Genomic DNA, 21552 nt, shown 5'->3' with positions numbered 1-21552 from the left:
ATTCCACAAGCTCCACAAATCAGCAATGTTATATTTGTGCAAGGTGTTTATCCTTTATTTTCATGAAAATTTCGTTTGTAAGTAAGTATACAAGGTGCTAGTGACATCGTAACGAATACCGAAGGGAATGATTCTAACCATAATTTAATGATTCTAAAATTATTTTCAATTCTATACTTGCGATGGAAAATTTCACTTGATAATTACACAATAATCAGCTGAATGACCCAAAGACCAAGTACTTGACCCCTCTCAGTATTTGTTACGATGTCACATGTAGCTCATACCCCATACAAGTACACACAGGTAGCCATAGAAGTACGTAAGAGTGTTAATGACAACGTAACGAATACTGAAGGGGATGATTCAGACCATGATTCTGAGTAGATATCCCTCAAAATTTTCGTTACCATGTCACTAGCACCCTGTATGTATTTATGAGCAATTTTTATTGATGTCATATCTAAAGTGGTTGCAAGATGTCTCCTTGTTGCCTGTGGCTCTACCTACCTCCAAAGTAAATATTAATGACTCTACCTCTTTAGGTTGGTATTACGAGCCCGAGTTTCGGTATGTTGACCCCGCAACTTTTGTCAACATTTGTGATATTTTCTTTTACAAATCTTTTATCTTTTACAATTTTGTTTTACAAAATTCCCAGTGGTCTTACCAAAAAGTCTATTGGGAAGGAAATTTCCAATAGTTCAACTGGTAAGACTACTCGGTAAAACTACACTGGAAATAGGGGACTTTGATGTAGTATCTTGCGTACTGATGTTAAACAGTGTGGTCTTATTATGATCTATGAGCCTGTGCCTTAAATGCGCCGATAAAACTTATACGTGTAGTGTGCAAGCAATGTGCAAGAATATGACGGACGACATTATTTATTGAAATTACAACAGCAAAGAAATGTATTGGAGACTAGCTAGCATGAACTTACGATCTTAGCACAGGCTATTAGGACAGCCTAATAGGGCAAAAGGGATAGGAATAGGGCCCTATTGGGACAGCCTAATAGGGCAAAAGGAAAAAATAAGTGTGACATTCAGACTGTCACTGACAGGTACTGAAGTCTAGGCAGCATGATCTTATGATCTTAGCCTGACCCACAAATGGGGCAAAAGAAAAAAAAACTGTCACTGTCAGCTGACAGTTGACAGCAATGAGGTTGACGTTAACAGTGATAGCTACTCCCCTTAGCTTGTTCGCTACTTGCGCTGAACCAAAGTATTGAAGAAGAATGATTCCTTCTAACCTTCCTTTTTAGTGCTGTTTATCTTTATGTGATTAAAATGCATCGGGGAAAACGGGGTTTCTGATATTGATTATTTTTTATGTGTTTTTAACTGAGAATGTCGGGCGGTGCTACTCGTTCGTACGTTTACAAATTGAATAAATAAAATTAATGTAAGATATAGGTATCAAAAATCTAAGAAAAAATGGTGGTAATCATATGGCGATGGAGAGGAGTTTTCCGAAGAATTAAGTATGTTGGATTCTGTATGCATTTTAATGTTTTGTCATTTTGACTTCTTTATGCTACTTTGTTTTTTATTTTTATAAACAAAACGAAATTATCTGTACGTATTCAATTGTTTGGTCGGAACATGTATAGAATTATGTTGCTACCTATATTGATCCTTTTTATTTTGATCAGAATAATAATGGGTGGAAGATGTAATCGTGCCTGGGTATAATAAAAAAAGATAATTTATACCCGAAAACAAAGATAATAGATGCATATCATGTATAGATTATCTTATATTTCTATTTATATTGTTTTTGAGGAATGCAGCCTGGAAAGTTCCTCTTTGATTTATCCGTTATCAAATTCAATAATATAATATTAAGTTGAAAAGGTGCATTTGGCTGTAAAAACTATTCTCCTATTTCAGAGACTACATTGCATGGAAGTTTTCACAAGCTGTACTTATTATGCAATCCCTAACATATAATGCACATATGAGTCAAAGTTATGCAATTGATTTCCTAATGGAGCCAATATTTTGGTTTGTGGACAACTTCGCTCAGTACCTTGGAAAGGTAAATTCTGATTTTGAATTTTATTGTAATTTGTCTAAGCCAAGTTGTTATACCTACTTTGTTACTACTTACTGATGTAAGTTAATAGTTGTTACATGAGCCTTATCAGGGACCTTTGTCAGCTCAATTGTAACCCTGGGTTGATGGGGTTGGTAGTCCACCTTACAACCCACGAGACAGAAGAAGTTGGCATGCCTGGTTTATTATAATTTTCACACCAATAAATAAATAGAAAAATACAGAAGCCATAGAATACACAGAAATACTAATTACAAGTTTAAATTAGTTAACACTTAGGAAACATCAGTGGGTAAAAATTGTACACAATTGTTAAACTCTGTTGATCCAAACAAAGCACAAAGGCACTTGGAAGATCAGTGTTCGACCACACAAGTTGAGTTATATACGAGTAAACTAATTAGTGCTAGCATGAGTAAGTCATGTCACAAGATAATTAGTAAAGGGGTAACAAAAGCATTTAAAAAAGTAATTCAAATAAAAATACAAAATAAATAAATAAAACAATGATACTAATTATTAAACAAAAAAAATAAGTATCGAAAAGAGTATTTCCTAAACTGGAAACTTTATATGTATAGTTTTGTTGCCATTGTCATTTTGGATTCTAAGCAATGTCACATCAACTTCAAACAAATATCCTTGTTTTACACAGACACAACACATCGCACATGTGCATCTGTGTGTATATGAAGTATAACCCTCATACAATTGAAGACTAAAGTAAGGCCCCCCGGCTGTGAGGAAAACCTATCTCAGCTGCTGGTGTGGAGCAGACAGTTGCCATTCTATATGTAGTATTATTATATAGTAATGTTTCTAATTGTACTGTAATTATAATGTTACCTAAGATTTTTAATATTGTATCTAAAGCCATGTTTAAATATAATACTTCCCCATAAATGAGGTTTTTAACAATGAATTATAAAATTATGTATTACAGGTGTTCGTCTTCTGTGTGACCATCCTAACTGCCCTGGTAGTAGCGATTGCTTACTGGGTGGGGCTTCCGTACTGGTGGGAGCGATGTCCTTACACCATGGTGTTTCTAGTCGTGTTTGGGAACTGGCTGCTTCTCAACATCGTGTTTCATTACTACATGGCGGTTGTGACAGTTCCTGGATATCCACCACATGTAAGTTGCGATTATTATAAGCACCATCCCTCTGTCAGGTAAAGCCTTCCTTCTTTAACTACTTTCTTTACGGGTTTAAAAAGTTATACAAAATATTAAGCAACTCTTGATTCCAATACTACAATGTTCCATGGTTTTTTTTCGAAATAATTCTAAAAAGAATAAAAAAGATAAAATTTACGCAGTTAATAGAAGATTTCTTAAGCACATGATTTTGTTTGTACTACCATTTCGAAATCTGTACGCGGGAGGATCTTATGAATATTGCCTAAAATGCTGTCCGGGAGGCAATATACGAATCGATAAGAAGAAGATTTTGAAATTACCTCTGTGTTTGGTGTAATATGTATTATGTTTATTTATATATTATACAGGGTGTTAGTGACATCGTAACGAAAACTTTGAGGGATGATTCAGGCCATAATTCTGAGTTGATATCAAGTGGAATTTTCCGTCGCAAAAGTATGGAACGGAAAATAATTTAAATAAGCTCTAAAATTTTCATGACTTCTCCGACAGGAAATTCCACTTGATATCGACTCAGAATCATGGTCTGAATCATCCCCTTCAGTATTCGTTACAGTGTCACTAACACCCATACCTACTTGTATGGCTACTGTATGTACTTGTATGGGGTGTAAGTGACATCGTAACGAATACTGAGAGGGATGATTCAGCTGATTATTCTGAGTTAATATCAAGTGGAATTTTCCATCGCAAAAGTATAGAATTGAAAATAATGTAAAAAATTAAAAAAAATAACATGAATTTTGCGACGGAAAATTCCACTTGATATTAACTCAGAATCATGGTCTGAATCATCCCTCTAAGTATTCGTTACGATGTCACTAACACCCTGTATAATATACTACAACTTTTTCCTAGGGTACACTAGTGTCTGAAGCTGCAAGCATTTGTAAAAAGTGCATTCAACCAAAGCCACCACGCACTCATCACTGCTCCGTGTGTGATCGCTGTGTCCTGGCCATGGATCACCATTGCCCCTGGCTCAACAACTGTGTTGGTTACCAAAACGCCCGACATTTCTTCCTCTACATGGTATACATGGTGGCTGGAGTCTCCTTTCTCATCTTCGCCGGCGTTGATATTGGATACCAGGTGCTTTGGCTTAATGATACAGGTCAGTGAAACAGACTACATATTATGTAGTTTATTTCATATAATTTTAGACTCAGGAATAACATCTTTTAATTACATAAAAGGAAAAATGTGGTAATGGACAGTGTTTATTTCAGGCGGCATAATTCCAAATAATGATCCGGATTTGATCGGCCATCCAGTGCGCATTAACCAGTCAGGAGTAATGGTGCCGGTGAAAGATATCGCCGAATACGACTCTTACAATTTACCCAAGGAACATGATCTACCAATTCCTCCAATCACTGAGACACAGCGAATCACTGCCCACCCTTATAAGCGCAAAAGCGTCGTCTTCATGGCGGTGACTTGTTTGGCGGTACTCATGGCCCTCGGGACGCTGGTGTACATGCACGGCAAGAACATAAGCAGAGGTGAGACGAGCGTCGAAGCCCACATCAACGCCAAGCTAATGAAAGAGCAACCAGGCTCATTTAGGAATCCCTATGATTTTGGTAGGACAAAGAATTGGAAATTGTTTCTAGGATTGACACAGGGTAGGACATTTGTCAGGCACGTATTGTTACCGTCTCGACACTCCCCTAGTGGCAATGGTTTGAGTTGGCACACTGTCCAAAATGTGCACGAAGACTGGCCTTAATTTTTTTAAGACTGCAAAGTTAATTCTCTAGTATTATTTTTCGTTGATGGCTGTTGGAAGTAAGTACTTACATACATACATACATAAACTCACGCCCGTAATCCCTAATGGGGTGGGCAGAGCCACAAGTAATCAAAGACAACTTGCAGCCACTGTTGATACGATGTCGTAACCTGGATATGATGAAGTAAGTACTTCCGAATAGGGAATAAAAATAAGTTATTACCTACAATTGTAAGCATAAATTAATTTGATAGGTAATCATTATGTAGTCATCCAGTTACTGTTAAAATGTAACTAAGTTATAAGGTCGGCGTATAACTTAGATAGGTACCTACCTCCGTAAGAATCTATGATACTTCTTATACTGCTGATTATTTATGTGATATGAGTACATTTTAAGTAGGTACTCATAATTATTTATAATATTGCTTTTGTAAAAAGTATTTTATTAATTTTACAAGAGTAGAATAGGATATTAAATTATTTATTATATTGTAAATAGCGTCTTCTGATTCGTAGCCAAATATATGCTTTTATTTTTATGATTATTAATATTGTAAGTATTTTGTATGGAATTAAATAAGATTACTAATTTCGCATTCGCCGTTTATATTTTTTCTTTTTTCACCTATTACAATTTCATATAAATTAAAACACATAAAAGTAAGTATGTAATCTATAATATATACTACCTATGTTTATGTTGTACTATCTTACATTAATATTGCACCATCCAACTACTTACAAATTAACAAACTAAAGTGAAAATTGAACGTTTCTTTTTTCTACATTACTAGTCTAAGTAGAAGTAGGTCATAATTCGTGATGGGTGAATATCAATGATTCATTCGAATTGGCAGTTTCTATAATTTACATCGATTGTAGGCTATTACAAATTATTCGAATGAAAATAAAAAAGATTTTCGAAGGATTTTTCATAATTTCAACAATTATTTGCGCTTAATACACTTTATTAACCTTAACACTTTTATTGTGACCAAAAAATGAGCTGAATCGAATTATCATCTGAATGATAAATTTTCATTCCAATGACAAATGGCCTTTTGTTGACGAATGATTCCATTTGATTGTAGGTCATTCGAATAATTCGATTGCTTATTTTTGATCCCATCACTAATCATAAGATAAATAGTAGGTAGCCACTGTTACTCACCCTTACTCAGTTTGATAGAAAAATATTGTGAATATGTGGTTCTCTTCTAATGATACAGAGTGAAAACCTTTCTAGTAATTGAGTACATTATAGGACACTAATATAATCTATGTACCTACTTTATTTGTTAACAAAGAGCTCACTCAAACAAGCCACGTGTATTATTAATTTTCTTCAAATTAGAACATATTACCCAACATGATTGCAATAGTCTTTCGTCGTTCAATGAGGGACTTTCCAATCTGCGTCGCCCAAAATCACGATAGATGGCGTTGTTAGATAAATTGCTTCGATATGGCCTTTTTAAACCCCCAGAGCTATGTATACACGTGTCGTACGCAGCACATGTCAATAACTCATCATCATTATCTCCCTAGCATTATCCCGTTTTTCACAAGATCCTCTTACCTAAACTGAAGGTTTGACAGGTCCGGCTTTTTACAGAAGCGACTGCCTGTCTGACCTTCCAACCCGCGAAGGGAAATCCAGCCCTATAGATACAGGTTAGGTTACATACCTCCGAAAATGCATTTCTCGACAATGTGGGTTTCCCCACGATGTTTTTCTTCAACAAACAAAGAGTTGAAAGAGGCGACACAGAAATGAAAGGGCTGATTTACCACCTGTGCCGTCTAATAACCCTCAACTACAATGCCAGTCGTGCGGCCGCTACTGTCGCTTTCGCATCGGACTTTACAGCCATTTTAAAAGCTGCCACAGAAACGCTGTTTGAATCATCTGATAAAGATGTAAAGGCCTGTGATGATGGTTTAGGCCTGTGCTGGATTCACATCACATCATACCTACGTCATTAATTAAATTATAAATATTTGATACTTAAAGTTAACACATAGTTCACTACAGCTCAACATTGGTGCAGTCCGGGCCTCACAAGCCTACAGTTTTGTGGTTGTCAGCATTGGTGGACAAGTGAGGTCTGATAGTCTCTAATAGGCCTAATGGTGGTTTCGATTCTGGAATGTTCCTAGTTGTGCGAGTACTGCAGGTTGTCGGAGCTGAGTGCCAGAGATGTGAGGACGCTCCGTCGCTGAGGGTTCACTCCCAGGTTCTCCCAGTTGATCCAGGACAGTCTCGCCGTCAGGTCTGCAACATTTATAACATTGTAATATTTGAAAATTACTAACAACATTATACTTTATAATATTTGTTAAGTATGTGAGTACTTTCTGCCTGCGACTATATCCACATAGATTTTGGTTACCGCCTGTAAGTAAGAATGAGGATAAATACTACCAATTTGTCCCATCAGGTGTCGCTACTGTTGAGTGTTCTTAAATTTTGTCTTGGTTGTATTTTTGCGAAGCGTGTAACTGCAAAATCATAGTGTTGTACTTATTCCTAAAGATCGGAAAGAAGAAAACTTTGTAAAACTTATTTTTAATCAAAACTATCTTTTCCCACTGATAGCTGCTTTCATTTTTGTAACTCATCCTTCAAACGGGATACACTCTACGGTTCAAAATTTATGAACACTGTTGAGTGAGCACTGTTGTGCTGCTGTCTGCATTTGAGCTTCTAGTTCTAAATTCCTATTTTTGTCTTATTCACCATCATCATCATCAGCCCATTAACGTCCCCACTGCTGGGGCACGGGCCTTCCCAATGGATGGATAGGGAGATCGGGCCTTAAACCACCACGCGGGCCCAGTGCGGATTGATGGTTATTAACGACTGCTAATGTAGCCGGGACCAACGGCTTAACGTGCCTTCCGAAGCACGAAGGAGCTCGAGATGAAAACTTTTTTTTTGTGGTCACCCATCCTATGACCGACCTTTGCGAAAGTTGCTTTACTTCAACAATCGCAGACTGAGCGCGTTAACCGCTGCCCCACCGAGCTCCTCAATTTTTGTCTTATTATAATCCTATTATACTACATTATGTAGGCAGTAATTTAGATATCGGCCTCCGTGGTGCAGTGGTTGAGCGTTATGCTCACGATCCGGAGGTCCCGGGTTCGAATCCCGGTGGGGAAATATCACAAAAATTACTTTGTGATCCCTAGTTTTGTTAGAACATTACAGGCTGATCACCTGATTGTCCGAAAGTAAGATGATTCCATGCTTCGAAGGGCACCTTAAGCCGTTGGTCCCGGTTACTACTTACTAAGTAGTCGTTACATGAGTCATATCAGGGGCCTTTGGCGGCTCAATAGTAACCCTGCTACCAGGGTTGATGAGGTTGGTAATCCACCTCTCAACTCACACGAGAGAAGAATTTAGATATGAAGATAGGTTACCGCTAGTGTTCCAGTGTGCTCGGTCGGCTTTGATTTCGCCGCGCAGACATTTCTCCACATACGTTAAAGGATCATAGTCTGCATCCAAAACCTGAGAAATAAAAAAAAATACATGATTATAGGTACATTACGAAAAGGGTGAAACAACCTAGCGCAGGTACAACAACTCCTCCATAATCCTACGTATCTACGTAGCCAAATATGGAATAGACCACAATTTTTTCGACGTGTATTATAGAAAATGTAACGCGTTAAATGTAATATGAATGTAATAGAAAATAAGTAGTAGTTTTGTAGTGGTAGGTATAGGACACCTACTGTTCTATACAGTTGTAGTAAGTATCATAAGTTTAAGCATAGGCAGAAAAACTTAATTCCAATTGCTACGATCCTAGGACTATGTTTTTTCCACTAGGTAGGTACTTAGGTAGTTACATAAATGTGTTACGTCATTCTAAGTAGGTATCTGATAGTAACATAATATTATATATACATCAATGGTAAGTATCTATTATCAATCGTTCTCTCTTCACGTCCGAACTGTCGCATATCGTTACAATATTACCTACAACATTTACATTACAAAATCTTTTTTAAAGGTTACCTTAGCTTACTTTACGATAGTGTATGTAAGGTACTATTTATTTGACGCGTCCAGCTGCTTATCTTCCCGGGCAAGTAGTAAGTAATAACTGACAGGGACTGTGTCCCTTGTAACATGGAGGGCCAGCATAATAGGCGATCGGCTGGTCAACCGCTGAACTCTTACGATGGATATTCTTCGACGTATCCATTGCAAAAGTTCGTATCAAAAACGGCTGCAAGTCGTCTTCCGATTGCTTTTGGGTTTGCTCACCCCTTTAGGGATTATAGGCGTACTTAAATACACTTTAAAGTTATATATAAATATAAAAACTTACGCATATATTGTATAGCCTTACCTCTCTAAGTAATGCAATGTACGCGATCGCAAGCCGCAGAGTATCGATCTTGCTGAGTCGTTTCTCATACGGAAACGTCGGCACGTGGACACGCAGCTCGTCGAACGCCGAGTTTATACTGCTAAAATCACAACAACACATGCGCGTTTTAGATAATATAACCCCTTGTGCATTCTCAACTCGATCGGGAAACTTTTTCACTTGTCAGTGGCGCGATAAATTATGATTTTTATAATTTTATCTAGATTAAGAAGATAAGTTCATAGATTTAGCTATTCATGGCCCCTTAAATAAATGTTTGCGTATTTTGCTAAAGTTTTTGGCGATTTACAGCTGCGTGCAACTGTTGCGGTTGTAGAGCCACCCCCGCCACGCCAGGGTTATAAGAAGTACTTACCTAGGTATATAAAGCTTAACTCGCTGTCGATGTACGTGTAAGTACGAAGACCTTATAGATGTGTCCACTTTTCTATATGGGACGTTGACTGAATAGGATTTGACTGAGTCAAATATACATTATAAAATGTTAAAAATAGAAGCCAATCCCATTCTTTTTTGACCTAAGTATTTACGAATTTAAATTACGACGAGTACCTACGATGGTTGACTGCTGTTGTTGATGATATCACACGGTCAGTATTTCTATACAAAGTTCGTTAGAAAGTTTTTGTTAGATTTTTCGTAAAAAGCATTTTGCTGCCTATTGTTCTAGAAGAAGGAAGGTAGCAGTGGGGTACCCATTGGGGCCGGACCTCAGCATCCGTCGGCGCTCGCGCACGTTGGCTGCTGCCCTCTGCACGCGGTACGGGGATCCTCCGCACTGATAGTCAGGCTCCGATGACGCCTCCAGCAGAGCTTCTGTTACAAAAACACTGACGTCACAATCGGCATTGCAGGACATAGGTACCTATTAAGTTTTCTTTCTGTGTGTTTTGCTGGTTAAAGGAGACCTGATCTACGTTACTACTACGATTTATTTGGCTCATATTTCCTAATGCCGTAAGTAGCACGCCACCAACCAACATAAACCATCGGTAAAAAAGACACTGAAAAATATTTGCTAAACTTTGGTTATTGTTAACACAACAGAGTGACTAGGGATCTCTGTAAGTATTACTAAAGTAACATAACTGTTTAGTCAATAAATAATAAACATTCATAAACATATTACTTACGAAACAGTTTTGTTCTTTAGTCATACAAAGTTCAGGAGTCACTCTGTTTTGTAAACATTTTTCCAGTGCAGCTTCAAAACCTCCTTACCGGTGTGCAGCTGGCGAGTGTGTTGGTGCACGTACGCGGCGAGCGGCAACTGCAGGCGGCTGCGTGCGGCTGCGTACACGCAGCTTGGCAGCTCGCCCCCCAGAGACGGGCTCTCGTCGTCAGAACCCTCGCCGTATGCGAACTTCAGGCCGCAGTACTCCAACCGCCGGTTCTCGCTGCAAGTTACAGGTTAGTCGACTTGATCTTTGATTTGAACTCGTAGCTTTTGTCAAGCTTAGGCGGATGAGACGTTACTTATGTAAAAAATGACAATTCAAAGTGTAACTATGTTACCTACTGAATAAAGATATTTTTGAATTTGAATTTGCTTGGTTTATAATCAGATAATATATAAATACATAAGATCATGCCTGTTTCCAATGGGGGTAGGCAGAGACGTGGAAATTTCAGTTAAGTACTACGATTCTGACACTTATATTTTCTTTCTGCAAACACCTAACAACAAAATATAATTTGTAACGGTATGATACTTTTAAGTGTATATATTTCTTTAAAGGACAATGCTCAAAATGTATGGACGAAAACCCTAATATCAATTGCCGCGGATTACGACGCCATCTTGCCAATGTTTAAGAAGAATTGCTTCAATGTGGCCTTATTAACCCCCCCCCGCTCCAGTTTCGTTAGTGCGCAGCGATAAAAAGACACCATTCATCCATAGTGGGAAGATGTCAACCTCTCTGGTTGCCATCGCTCCTGGCCACTAACTTCACGTCCTGCCTGGTTGCCTCGCTGACAACACGCGTTAAAAATTCGCATACCCTACCAATTGTGTGTTCCCCCATCACTCTCCTAACAACATCGCGTTGTATTCGATTATTTAATTTGTTGGCATAATATCGGCATCCGCGTTTAGTTCAAAATAGATATACAAGGGCATATTTGAAATCTAATGCATAATCAGTGGATTATGTACTGGATTTGGAATATGCCTTTAACCCTTGATGAAGATTTATTTAGTTATGCATAGTGTGCCGTAGAAAGTAAAAAGGGAGCCGCGTCGTGAGATCTATCATTATCCGAAACCACAAATATTCGCGGGCACCTATTTGAGCGCTCGCATCGGTAAATAGTACATATAGCGTCGTGTCACTCTTTTTCGACCGTGATTTTAAAACAACATCGGTAGGTACCTACCATTGTCGCGCGCGTTTTTCTACCTCCCTCGAAGTAACCTAACAACTTAGCTAGGGCTGGGCGCCTCCCCGTTACACAAGACTAAACTTGTAACTGCGCCGCAGGTTGAATGGCATGATCTATATTCTCCAGTTAACCCTCTCAACCATCAAACCGTGTGGTGTTTTATTTGAGGATTAAAATAAACAAATGAAGCTTCATTGAAAAGTTTTCTTTATCCGAGATCTCGCGTCTCAAGACTCATCGCCCAAAGCCTTTTTTATACAAGTACGAGTAGTTCATTAAGTTGTACCTGTTAGCTTTTTACAACTTAAAATTACTTTATCTATTGTTGTTGTGTATGTGTATATTGCGAGCTAATCGATGGCGGAACACACACGTGCGTACAAAGTACATAATTTTCACCATCATCTCCCTACCATTACCCCGTTTTTCACAGGGCCCGTTTACCTAACCTGAAGATTTGACAGGACCGGTTTTTATAGAAGCGACTGCCAGTCTGACCTTTCAACCTGCGAAGGGAAAACCAGCCCAATACAAGTTACATCACATACCTCCGAAAATTTATTTCTCGGGAATGTGGGTTTCTTCACGATGTTTTCCTTCACGGCTGAGCACGTGATAATCATTTATGATCCAAATATGAATTCAAAAACAAATTCGACAATCATTGGTTTAGGCCTGTGCTGGATTCGAACCTGCGACCTCAAGGTGAGAGGCAAGCGTTCTACCAACTGGGCTGCCACGGCATTGGCTTAGTTTATTAAGTAATTTGTTGTATGAAGTTCTACAAATTGTAAAGATAAATGTAATGGTGCTTTAGCATCGCCTTCAGAAATGTTTAACTGTTTTTTCTTTTTGTTTAACTAGAACGCTTTACGTCGGAGCTTTTCTCTTTACGAAAGGTCATAAAATCTCTTTGCATGTTTATAACTTCATTGCTTCTTTAAAGAAAATAGAGTTATTTATGGCTAGGAAAGGGAACATTTCATGAATACAACGTTTCACTACACAAAAATAATCGTATGTAAGTATTTATATCCGCTTTAATTCTGCTGACGACATCGCTAAGCCTGACTCTCTCTCCATTCTACTACTCCGACATTCGAGAACGGATAATTAAAAGAAGAAAAGTAAACAATGCTCGCGGAATTGGGTCGGTTGATTCAACGTAGTTTCTTGTGTTGCCGGCGAAGAGTGGGTAGGTAGATATTATACACTGCCTACCCTTTCGGGGATACAGACCTAATGTTATGTTTTGTTGTAAGAATGTTAAGATTACGACAGCCTGTATATTTTTTAAATTTATTTGCTATTGTGTCAAACTAAGTGCATGAACGAAATTGTTTTGGGGGGAAGAGAGCCGTATTCAGCGCTTGATTTATCTTTTATAACTGGTTAAATGCGCTTCAAAAACGCATTTATTACTTATATAATTAAATTTATGTGTAATAAACAAGTTATGACGGTAGTCAAAGAAATATCTCTGCATTGCTTATTCATCATCAGCCGTATGACGCCCACTGTTGGGCATAGGCTCAGTGGGTAGGCCCGCTACAAGGTGGACCGACGATCTGGTGAAGGTCGCGGGAAGCTGCTGGATGCGGGCAGTGCAGGACCGATCGTCGTGGAGATCCTTGGGGGAGGCCTATGCCCATTGCTTATTAAAAGAAACTAATTTTCACCAAACACTCCCTGCCACGGAATAGAAGAAAGAGGTTGGAAAAAGGGCCTTTCCAACGCGTATTTTGTATGAGAACCGCTGTCGCCGGTTCAACCCCACTCTCTTTTACGACTATTCCTGCAAACAGATAACTACTACATCTCTACTGCTTCTGAAATTCCATAACCACTTTACCGGCAGTATAATATATATTTTATGTGATAGGCTGCAATTTTATATCATTACATTTCGTAAAATACAGCATACGAATATATTTTTTGATAAATAGGCGATCATACTGAGGTTTTAGCTTTCCTGTAATAAGGAGGAAACTCCTCCTAGCTTGTCGGTAGTTCCTTATGATTTTAATAATATCATTATTAGATAATTATCAACGCAACCTAACTGGACGGTAGGGATTAATCACAGAATAGAATAGATATCTTCTATCGTATGATATCTTCTGTCGTCTGGTGTCAGGGCCCCTGACATGGCTCATGTAACGATTACTCACGTCAGTAAGTAGTAACCGGGACCAACGGCTTAACGTGCCTTCCGAAGCACGGATCATCTTACTTTCGGGCAATCAGGTGATCAGCCTGTAATGTCCTAGCCAAACTCCCTAGTTTGTGATCCCTGATCACAAAGTGATTTTTGTGGTATGTCCCCACCAGGATTCGAACCCGGGTCCTCCGGATCGTGACCCCAATACTCAACTACTGGACCACAGAGGCCGTTTAGAATAGATATAATACAACATACATACATAAACTCACGCCTATTTCACACCGGCAATTGACAATGGAATTCCATTTGCTTCGATCCTGACACATTTCCCTTGCTTCCTCCACATTCGTTAATCATTTCATATACGCCGGTTCAGTGTAGATCGTACAGAACCTTTTCTAAGGACATCTCCAATTAATAGATAGATCTATTATGGAATCAATCTCCTGTAATGTTATTTAATCGAAAGGTGTCCAAAATCAAGTATTTAGTTGTGATATTAAAATTAATTTCAGCGTTAATTTGATGTGGATTTATATTTCTTAACACAAATAGTTTCAAAATATTTTCTGGTTTAACGACGAAGGTTTTTAGTTATATTCATAAGAACTTAATATATAAGTGTATATATTACATAAGTGGATCTCATGGACTAATTTGGAACGTTTTCTCAGCGGTCAGCCCTTATAGCCTATACTTTGTTGTCACTATTTTACTAAAAGTATTTGTTTAGGCAAGCAAAAGTACCTACTCGTAAGTACGTTAATTTTGAACTGGGAAACGATCCATCTAAACTGGAACTAAGTTAGTCTTTTCTCGGATGTATGTGGTGTTAGTGACATCATAGCGAATACCAAGGGGAATTATTCAGACCATGATTCTTAGTTAATATCAAGTGGAATTTTCCGTCGCAAAATTCATGTTTCTTTTAGTTTTTTTTTAAATTACTTTCACATCTATAGTTTTGAGCTGAATCATCCCTCTCAGTATTCGTTACGATGTTACTCGTTAGGTCTCTGAAGACGGACAGACGTCGAGGTAGACCTCGTAAAAGTGGAAGGATCAAGGGGAAGCCTTTCTCCAACAGTCAGATCGCTTAGGCTAAATGGGTGAATCTAAGAGCAGCGGCAGTTAGCATCAAAATATTCTAGAATCTTCTTGTTTTTTTTTTTTCAAATATCCTGTTGAACTTTAGGTATATTAGCGACTTATGTACCTACCTAAGTTGTAATTGATTTTTTACGGAGACAACAGTATGGACATCCGGTATTCCGAAGTTCACTTATTAGCATCACTGATCTGCTCGACAATCATACATACAAATACAAGTATTTCATCAAAATAAATTCAGACATTTCCAACTGATGAAAACTCGCCTATTTCAGTCGCTGCCTTCACTCAGCAATACACAGCGGATATTGAAAAATGTTCCTAGTTACGGTATTGTGTGAGTTCACTGATAGTTTCCTAAGTCAAACATAAATTATGAAATTCTGATTACTAAATAAAGATAGATCTAAAGGTGACAATAAATGTTTTATTTTTTATATTTAAATTATTTATAAATTGAAGTAAAGAAAAATGTAATAATAAGTGCGACATTTTGACACGTTTTTCTATTACGTCACAGGTTGCTCTTTAATACAAATTCATAGTAATTTAGTGTTTTGACGTTTAGTAAAAAAGTAACTGATTTGACTAGTTGGAAACTACCCTATTTCTAAATTGCAAAATAATATATATTTTTAAGCAGCTTTTTAGGTACTTATATGTAATTATGTACTATGATATCTGTGTTTTAGGTTTATAACTAATAAATAGTAGACCTATACTTAAATTGTAGTAAATATTCAAATGAATTAATTTGAAAATGACAAAGTAAAAACAATTTGGCTAGTAGGTGATAAATTAAAATATTCGCTTAGCAGCATATTTTTCGTAAAAATAAAAGTTTTAGTAAAGTAGCAAGTAGTTATTATCAGGATCTAAAAAGAATCCCACTGTACAATGCATTATACATTCCTTATAGTGAAAGACTATGTTTTTTTTAAGATATATATTTTTAAAAAGGTTAATCATGGAAATGTTGTTGAAAATAAAATTAGAAAATATTTACCTCAAAGGCGGCGATGTAGAGGAGTCTGCCACTTGTGTTCTCGTTCCTGACATGGCCACTCTCGGTACACTTCGGTGGATGAGGACGCAATGACCTTAGTGGTCACGATGGTTGGAAGACTGAGGTTGTAGACATCGAGTCAACAAATTTTATACTGAGAGGGGAGGTCGTACTGTCCTCCACACATGACGGTTAGCGAATTTGTATAATTGTGAATATGGCTTGTATGACACCGTGGTAGAGTCGGGTATTGAACGGCGAAAGTGCCGCGCGTGGTAGCCACGTCAACCCCCGGCCGACGGGTGGTGCTTTTGGAGATAAGGGAAGAAGGGCGGAGCTTAGCAAACCTATGCGGAGAGGGGAGCTACTAATCATTCTCACCAATATTCAATAATCAACTTTAATTGCTCGTCATTATAAAAAGCGATAGGTAAAATTCTAATTGCGGTCGTGTCCTCGGTTTAATTAAGTGGGTACGTATGATAAGTAAGTAAGGTAAATTGAACTGATATTCGGGTTGGTTGTTACAACATTCATTCTTAATATATATTTTTCCTAATCAATACATAAATCCGTTTTGGTAAATTTCGCGAGCGTCTGTGCCCCAGTAGCGCAGGTTTGGGGTGTCAGATCGATGCAGGAGGCGGGCGCATTGGCGGGAGGAGCACTGTTTTTGACAGCTTCCATAAAAAGCACGCCTCGGCAGCCAGCTCGGCGAAATAAACCGCCGAGGGTCCCGCTCCTACCCTCCATTCCAAACCCTACTTGAAGAAACACTCACACAGTAAAGGACAGTAATTTGAGAATGGCGTAGAAATTCTACTTCAAATCGTGGAATACAAAGGCAATTTATAATTTATTTTAACGAAACGTTCAAGCAGATACTCCAGAATGCAAAGGTTTAAATTCCTTAAAAGGTACTACCAACTTCTCTTAACTGTTTTGTTATGTTTCCGCTTTGAAACACAATTAATTAGATGTGTTCTCTACTTAAAATAGTAATAATAAGTTCTTATCTCTGAGACAATAAAATCACTTTACTATATTGGTACGGCCCGTGCCACTTAAATCTCTTCGGAATTATAAATACAGGGTGTTAGTGACATCGTAACGAAAACTTTGAGGGGTGCTTCAGGCCGTGATTCTGAGTTGATATCATGTAGAAATTTCCGTCGCAAAAGTATGGATTGGAAAATAATTAAAAAGAAAAGAAAAATTTTCATGAATTTTTTGACACGAAATTCCACTTGATATCAACTCAGAATCATGGTCTGAACCATCCCCCTCAGTATTCGTTACGGTGTCACTAACACCCATACCTACTTATATGGCTACCGTATATACTTGTACGGGGTGTGCAAGTGTCATCGTAACGAATACTGAGAGGGATGATTCATCTGATTATTCTAAATTAATATCAAGTGGAATTTTCCATCGCAAAAGTATAGAATTGAAAATAATTTAAAAAAACTAAAAAAAAATCATGAATTTTGCGACGGAAAATTCCATTTGATTTTAACTCAGAATCATGGTCTGAATCAACCCCCTCAGTATTCGTTACGATGTCACTGACACCCAGTATATACATGAAAATAATATTATATTTTCGTGACATTTTTTCCTGTCGACAAATCATGGTTCTGCGCTAACCGCAGAAGGAATCCTAACAAGGCACCAGCTACTTTAATACAATGTGCGCGGGAACTTTCGGCCCTAGGCGTTTTCAGCTGTTTCCGGGAATTTTGATTTGATTTTTATTTACCCTAACCAACTGTACTGAATGTCTGTAGATATTTTTGCAACTAACGCCTATCGCGTAGCTTGATTTTATCGTCACGGAATAAAAATATCATGTTTATCCGTTCTGTAGTCGACCATCATTGTTATAGTTTTATCAGGTTTGTCTATCTGTGTATTTACCTCCTAAGGCCGAATGTTCTTTATAAATCCAAACCCCATTGTTTAACTATTGTGTCTGGAAATCTCGGTCTTAAGAGGTTATAGCCTTTTTACCCAGTTCTTTGGTCTACCACTATCTATTCAATTCATCACGTTTAAGATTAAGATTACCTACCTTACGAACCTTAAGATTTCAATACATGGATGGTGATACTGAATTAAGGTCAGCCACACAGATACTACTAACTGTTAATTATGTCCTTAGAAATGATAAAGTTACCTAATATTTTTACGAGTTTTTGCATTGATAGCTACAAAATCTACAGTATATTATTAACCCTTGTCATATTCAATACGCTATTATTAATTATCGGCGGTGAAAGAAAACTAGCTGCTAACTATTCGGAGTCAACTCAATAGCGCGGCCAAATTACCGCGTCACCCTAATATAAACAAGTAATTTCTGCAACGACTATAATTTGGTGCTAATTTTCGTTCGGAAGTCGTGCCCTGTCCACCCTGTAATTGATTTGTCGCGGCGGGTTGCGCCTGCGACCTGCGACTGTCGTGCACGCGCCGGCCACGCGCGCCCCGCCCAAGGTACCATGTTTGATGGTTTTTCGCGTGAGATCTCCCGTTGGATGGGCATTGAAATTGTGAAGCTGCTCTGTGCACTTTAACTTTGTGTGAAGTTATCACGTTACATTGTTTTATAAGCTGTTTCTTGATAGTGTTTAAAAATGAAATTTATTCACGTGTATGGTATGTATATTACATTTCATTACCTGTTCGTTATTGCAGTAAATTCATTACTTTGGAACTGTAAAAAATGAGTAGGCAAAGCAGGTAGGCTGGGTCTCTAGTGAAGTAGTGAATAATATTGCTACAGACATCTCGACATTACACTGTAATAAACACAGCGCCTACTTAAGTTATCGTCGCAGGGCTAGCCGCCTGTGGAAAATTAAGTGTTCGTTTATTGCACTAACACTTACGTAGGGAAGTGAGAAAAGCAATTGTTTTTTATTAAAATATTTTAGTTTCAAGAATTTGAATTTCACATGAGTATTAATTTTAAATCTAAAAACAGTATTTGAATGGGTAGATTTAGCAAGCCGCGAGCGCTTGTTGGCTTTGGTTAATTTATTTATTTGTCTGCGTGTGCTTGGTAGAGATTATCCTTTGAGTGCGTGCACGTGGGTTCCAGCGCGTAGTACAGGCACGTGGCGGCGCGTGCGCACCGCCGCCGGCACGCGCGGCTCAAAGTGCCCGGAACATGTCCCGACGCCTTCTCCGAAACTGTTTTTCTGCCAGCACTTAATTAATCCGTGTCGTGAACCAGTTATAAACACTATTATTTGAATCGTTCTGCAATTTTCGTAAGTGTACTCCAGAGGGTAAGGGTCGATAACATGGTGTATTTTCTTCTCATGATTTGCAATGGCACTATTCACAAATAATAGTAAGCAAATACAGGATAAATACTTATGACACTTTACTAGAAATATCTTTCCTGTGTGACTCGTAGTTTGCGTGGATGCCACACCACGTTATCATGCAAGATGACAGTGCGTCGTTAATATTCACAATTGCATAAACAAGTGCAAATTGTGTTTACATTATCTACGTATGACAATGTATATATCAGCACGTGTCATTTATTGAACTAAAATTCGATAATATTTCAATAAGTTCACCGCGCAGATATACCTATGCTCGTATGTACGCGGTAGGTGAAATACACTTTACTCTAATGCGTGGGTACGGATTAGGGTGAAATTTTTAAAGCATGTTTATGTGAAGTACATAATGCATTTCTTGCATGTTTTTCTAAAGTGTTGGCTACAAATAATAATCTTTAACAACATTCTCGATCGACTAAAAAAATCGACTAAAAGGTATCGCAATGTGCATTTAATAACTGTACGTTTCACTATCGTTAAAAGAAATTGCTTCATCGAAATTACGCGTATAAAAATATGAGTATCTACCCATTAGACACTGTAAATAAAACATATAAAAATTACATTTATTTTAATACTTACATCGAGTCTGGAATTATACATACATACATACATAAACTCACGCCCGTAATCCCAAATGGGGTGGGCAGAGCCACAAGTAATCAACAACAACTTGCAGCCACTGTTGATACGAAGTCCTAAGATGGATATGATGAACCTTATGGTGATAAGGGATCAGCCTATCGCCCATAACATTAGTCCATCATGTTAGAGGACGCAATCCCTCTGTCGGTTTTTACGACATGCCCGGGAAGACAAGCAGCTGAACGTGTTCTATGTTTTTTATTTGCTCCCAGAACAGCATAGAAGCACTCTGGGATTATAAAAGCTGCAAAACAATTCGCAGTGATCACGAAGGTAGGTATTCTTTATCAATAGGATGGAAACTAGATCGCCCCTTTACTGACATCCCCAGCCCGTATGCCTGATGTTTGTTGTTCAAGCATTTATTATGTGCAATTATCAACAAGTCGTCCACAGACTCGTGTCGGTCGCCCCTAGACCAGTGGTTCTCAAGTTACATTTGTAAACAAATAATGGTGCTAATTCCTGTAAATACCATCTAATTTTATTTTAAGTTATATCTGTCATTTTCTTATCCGCCGAAAAGGAAAGGGACGAGTAATCGACAAGCATAAAATTTATGGAACACACGTCAATTTTAAGCACAAATCTAAACCAACCGTCTAAAAATTTTACGTCCATCAATAACCCGACACAGTTAAATATACAACACGTCAAACGGATTGCATACCAGAGACGTACCTTTTGATTCGCCCGGGTTATTCATTCATTTATTTCTTCTTCCTAAAATTAAGAGCTGTGAATCATCCGTCCCTTTCCTTTTCGACGGATATGAAAATGACGGATATAACTTAAAATAAAATTAGGCGGTGTCTGCAGGACCGACAGTGGATTATCCTAAATGAAACGTTCGTAGAAACGTTCCAGTTTTGGTTTACTTTCCTCTTTTTGCGCAAGAGCATATTTTTATATTGTGTCTAAAATGTGTTGTATAACTAAATGTGAAATAAATGAATCTAATCTAATCAAATCTTTAGATAATTTAACAAATTGGCCTACCTATTTCTCTTAAGTGTTTCTATAAAACCGTATAGAAGATAAGCATAGAGCCTAACTATAATTTCGATCGAATACATATATAAACTCACGCATATTTCCCATTTAGGTAAGCAGTGACTATGGTATTCCATTTCTCTTGCTTCCTCCACATTTATTAATCGTTTCATATACGACGCCGGTTCAGAGTAGATTGTACTAAATCTTTTCTTTTATTTTTAGTAGGTATTTTCCGCATTTTAAATATGATCGGATCACCAGATGTTGTAACTTTATCTTCAAAAACCTAACCTCAAAACAATTTAGAAAATAAGTAACAAAGTTTGACAATGACCGTGTCAAGCCCTGTGACACAAGTACCGAGGGGCGAAGCGCCCGCGGCCCCTACGCTTCCCGTCCTATGGGAACTACACACAAATTACCCAAAACCAATTGTCTAATGTGTTCACGCCATTTAACTAAACAGATTGCATAGACATCGAGAGCTTTTTTTGCAATTTTATTTGTC

At 37.9% G+C, this 21552-nt stretch overlaps 2 protein-coding genes across 3 annotated transcripts; one reads left to right on the top strand and one right to left on the bottom strand.

Annotated features, from left to right (window-relative positions):
• The first annotated feature begins 1176 nt into the window (after positions 1-1176).
• On the top strand, positions 1177-5560 carry LOC126380432 (palmitoyltransferase ZDHHC16). The gene is made up of 5 exons (XM_050029825.1): positions 1177-1489; positions 1899-2046; positions 3008-3199; positions 4085-4340; positions 4456-5560. Exons 1-5 carry the CDS (start codon positions 1443-1445, stop codon positions 4956-4958), a joined length of 1146 nt encoding a protein of 381 aa, XP_049885782.1. The 5' UTR covers positions 1177-1442; the 3' UTR covers positions 4959-5560.
• A 54-nt stretch (positions 5561-5614) lies between these two features.
• On the bottom strand, positions 5615-17387 carry LOC126380433 (T-cell acute lymphocytic leukemia protein 1 homolog). 2 transcript variants are annotated; one of them, XM_050029826.1, is made up of 6 exons: positions 16042-17387; positions 10598-10773; positions 10072-10192; positions 9335-9455; positions 8394-8484; positions 5615-7239 (listed from the first exon to the last, which is right to left on the bottom strand). In XM_050029826.1, the coding sequence occupies exons 1-6, from the start codon at positions 16092-16094 to the stop codon at positions 7121-7123; spliced, it is 681 nt and encodes a 226-aa protein (XP_049885783.1). In that variant the 5' UTR covers positions 16095-17387; the 3' UTR covers positions 5615-7120. The 2 variants fall into 2 exon arrangements, with proteins under 2 accessions (XP_049885783.1, XP_049885784.1); XM_050029827.1 differs by having other exon boundaries at positions 10087-10192.
• Positions 17388-21552: the final 4165 nt, after the last annotated feature.

Source organism: Pectinophora gossypiella, chromosome Z (genome assembly GCF_024362695.1).
Source record: "Pectinophora gossypiella chromosome Z, ilPecGoss1.1, whole genome shotgun sequence".
NCBI lineage: Eukaryota > Metazoa > Arthropoda > Insecta > Lepidoptera > Gelechiidae > Pectinophora > Pectinophora gossypiella.
This window is presented reverse-complemented; position numbering and strand designations above follow the sequence as displayed.

Coding starts and splice junctions, on each gene's coding strand:
- LOC126380432 (XM_050029825.1), top strand. CDS start 1,443: ATGGTGGTAATCATATGGCGATGGAGAGGAGTTTTCCGAAGAATTAA. Junction 1,490..1,898: donor GGAGTTTTCCGAAGAATTAA/GTATGTTGGATT, acceptor CTCCTATTTCAG/AGACTACATTGCATGGAAGT. Junction 3,200..4,084: donor TTCCTGGATATCCACCACAT/GTAAGTTGCGAT, acceptor ACTTTTTCCTAG/GGTACACTAGTGTCTGAAGC.
- LOC126380433 (XM_050029826.1), bottom strand. CDS start 16,094: ATGTCAGGAACGAGAACACAAGTGGCAGACTCCTCTACATCGCCGCCT. Junction 9,456..10,071: donor CTGAGGTCCGGCCCCAATGG/GTACCCCACTGC, acceptor TTGTGATTTTAG/CAGTATAAACTCGGCGTTCG. Junction 8,485..9,334: donor ACATTGCATTACTTAGAGAG/GTAAGGCTATAC, acceptor TTTATTTCTCAG/GTTTTGGATGCAGACTATGA.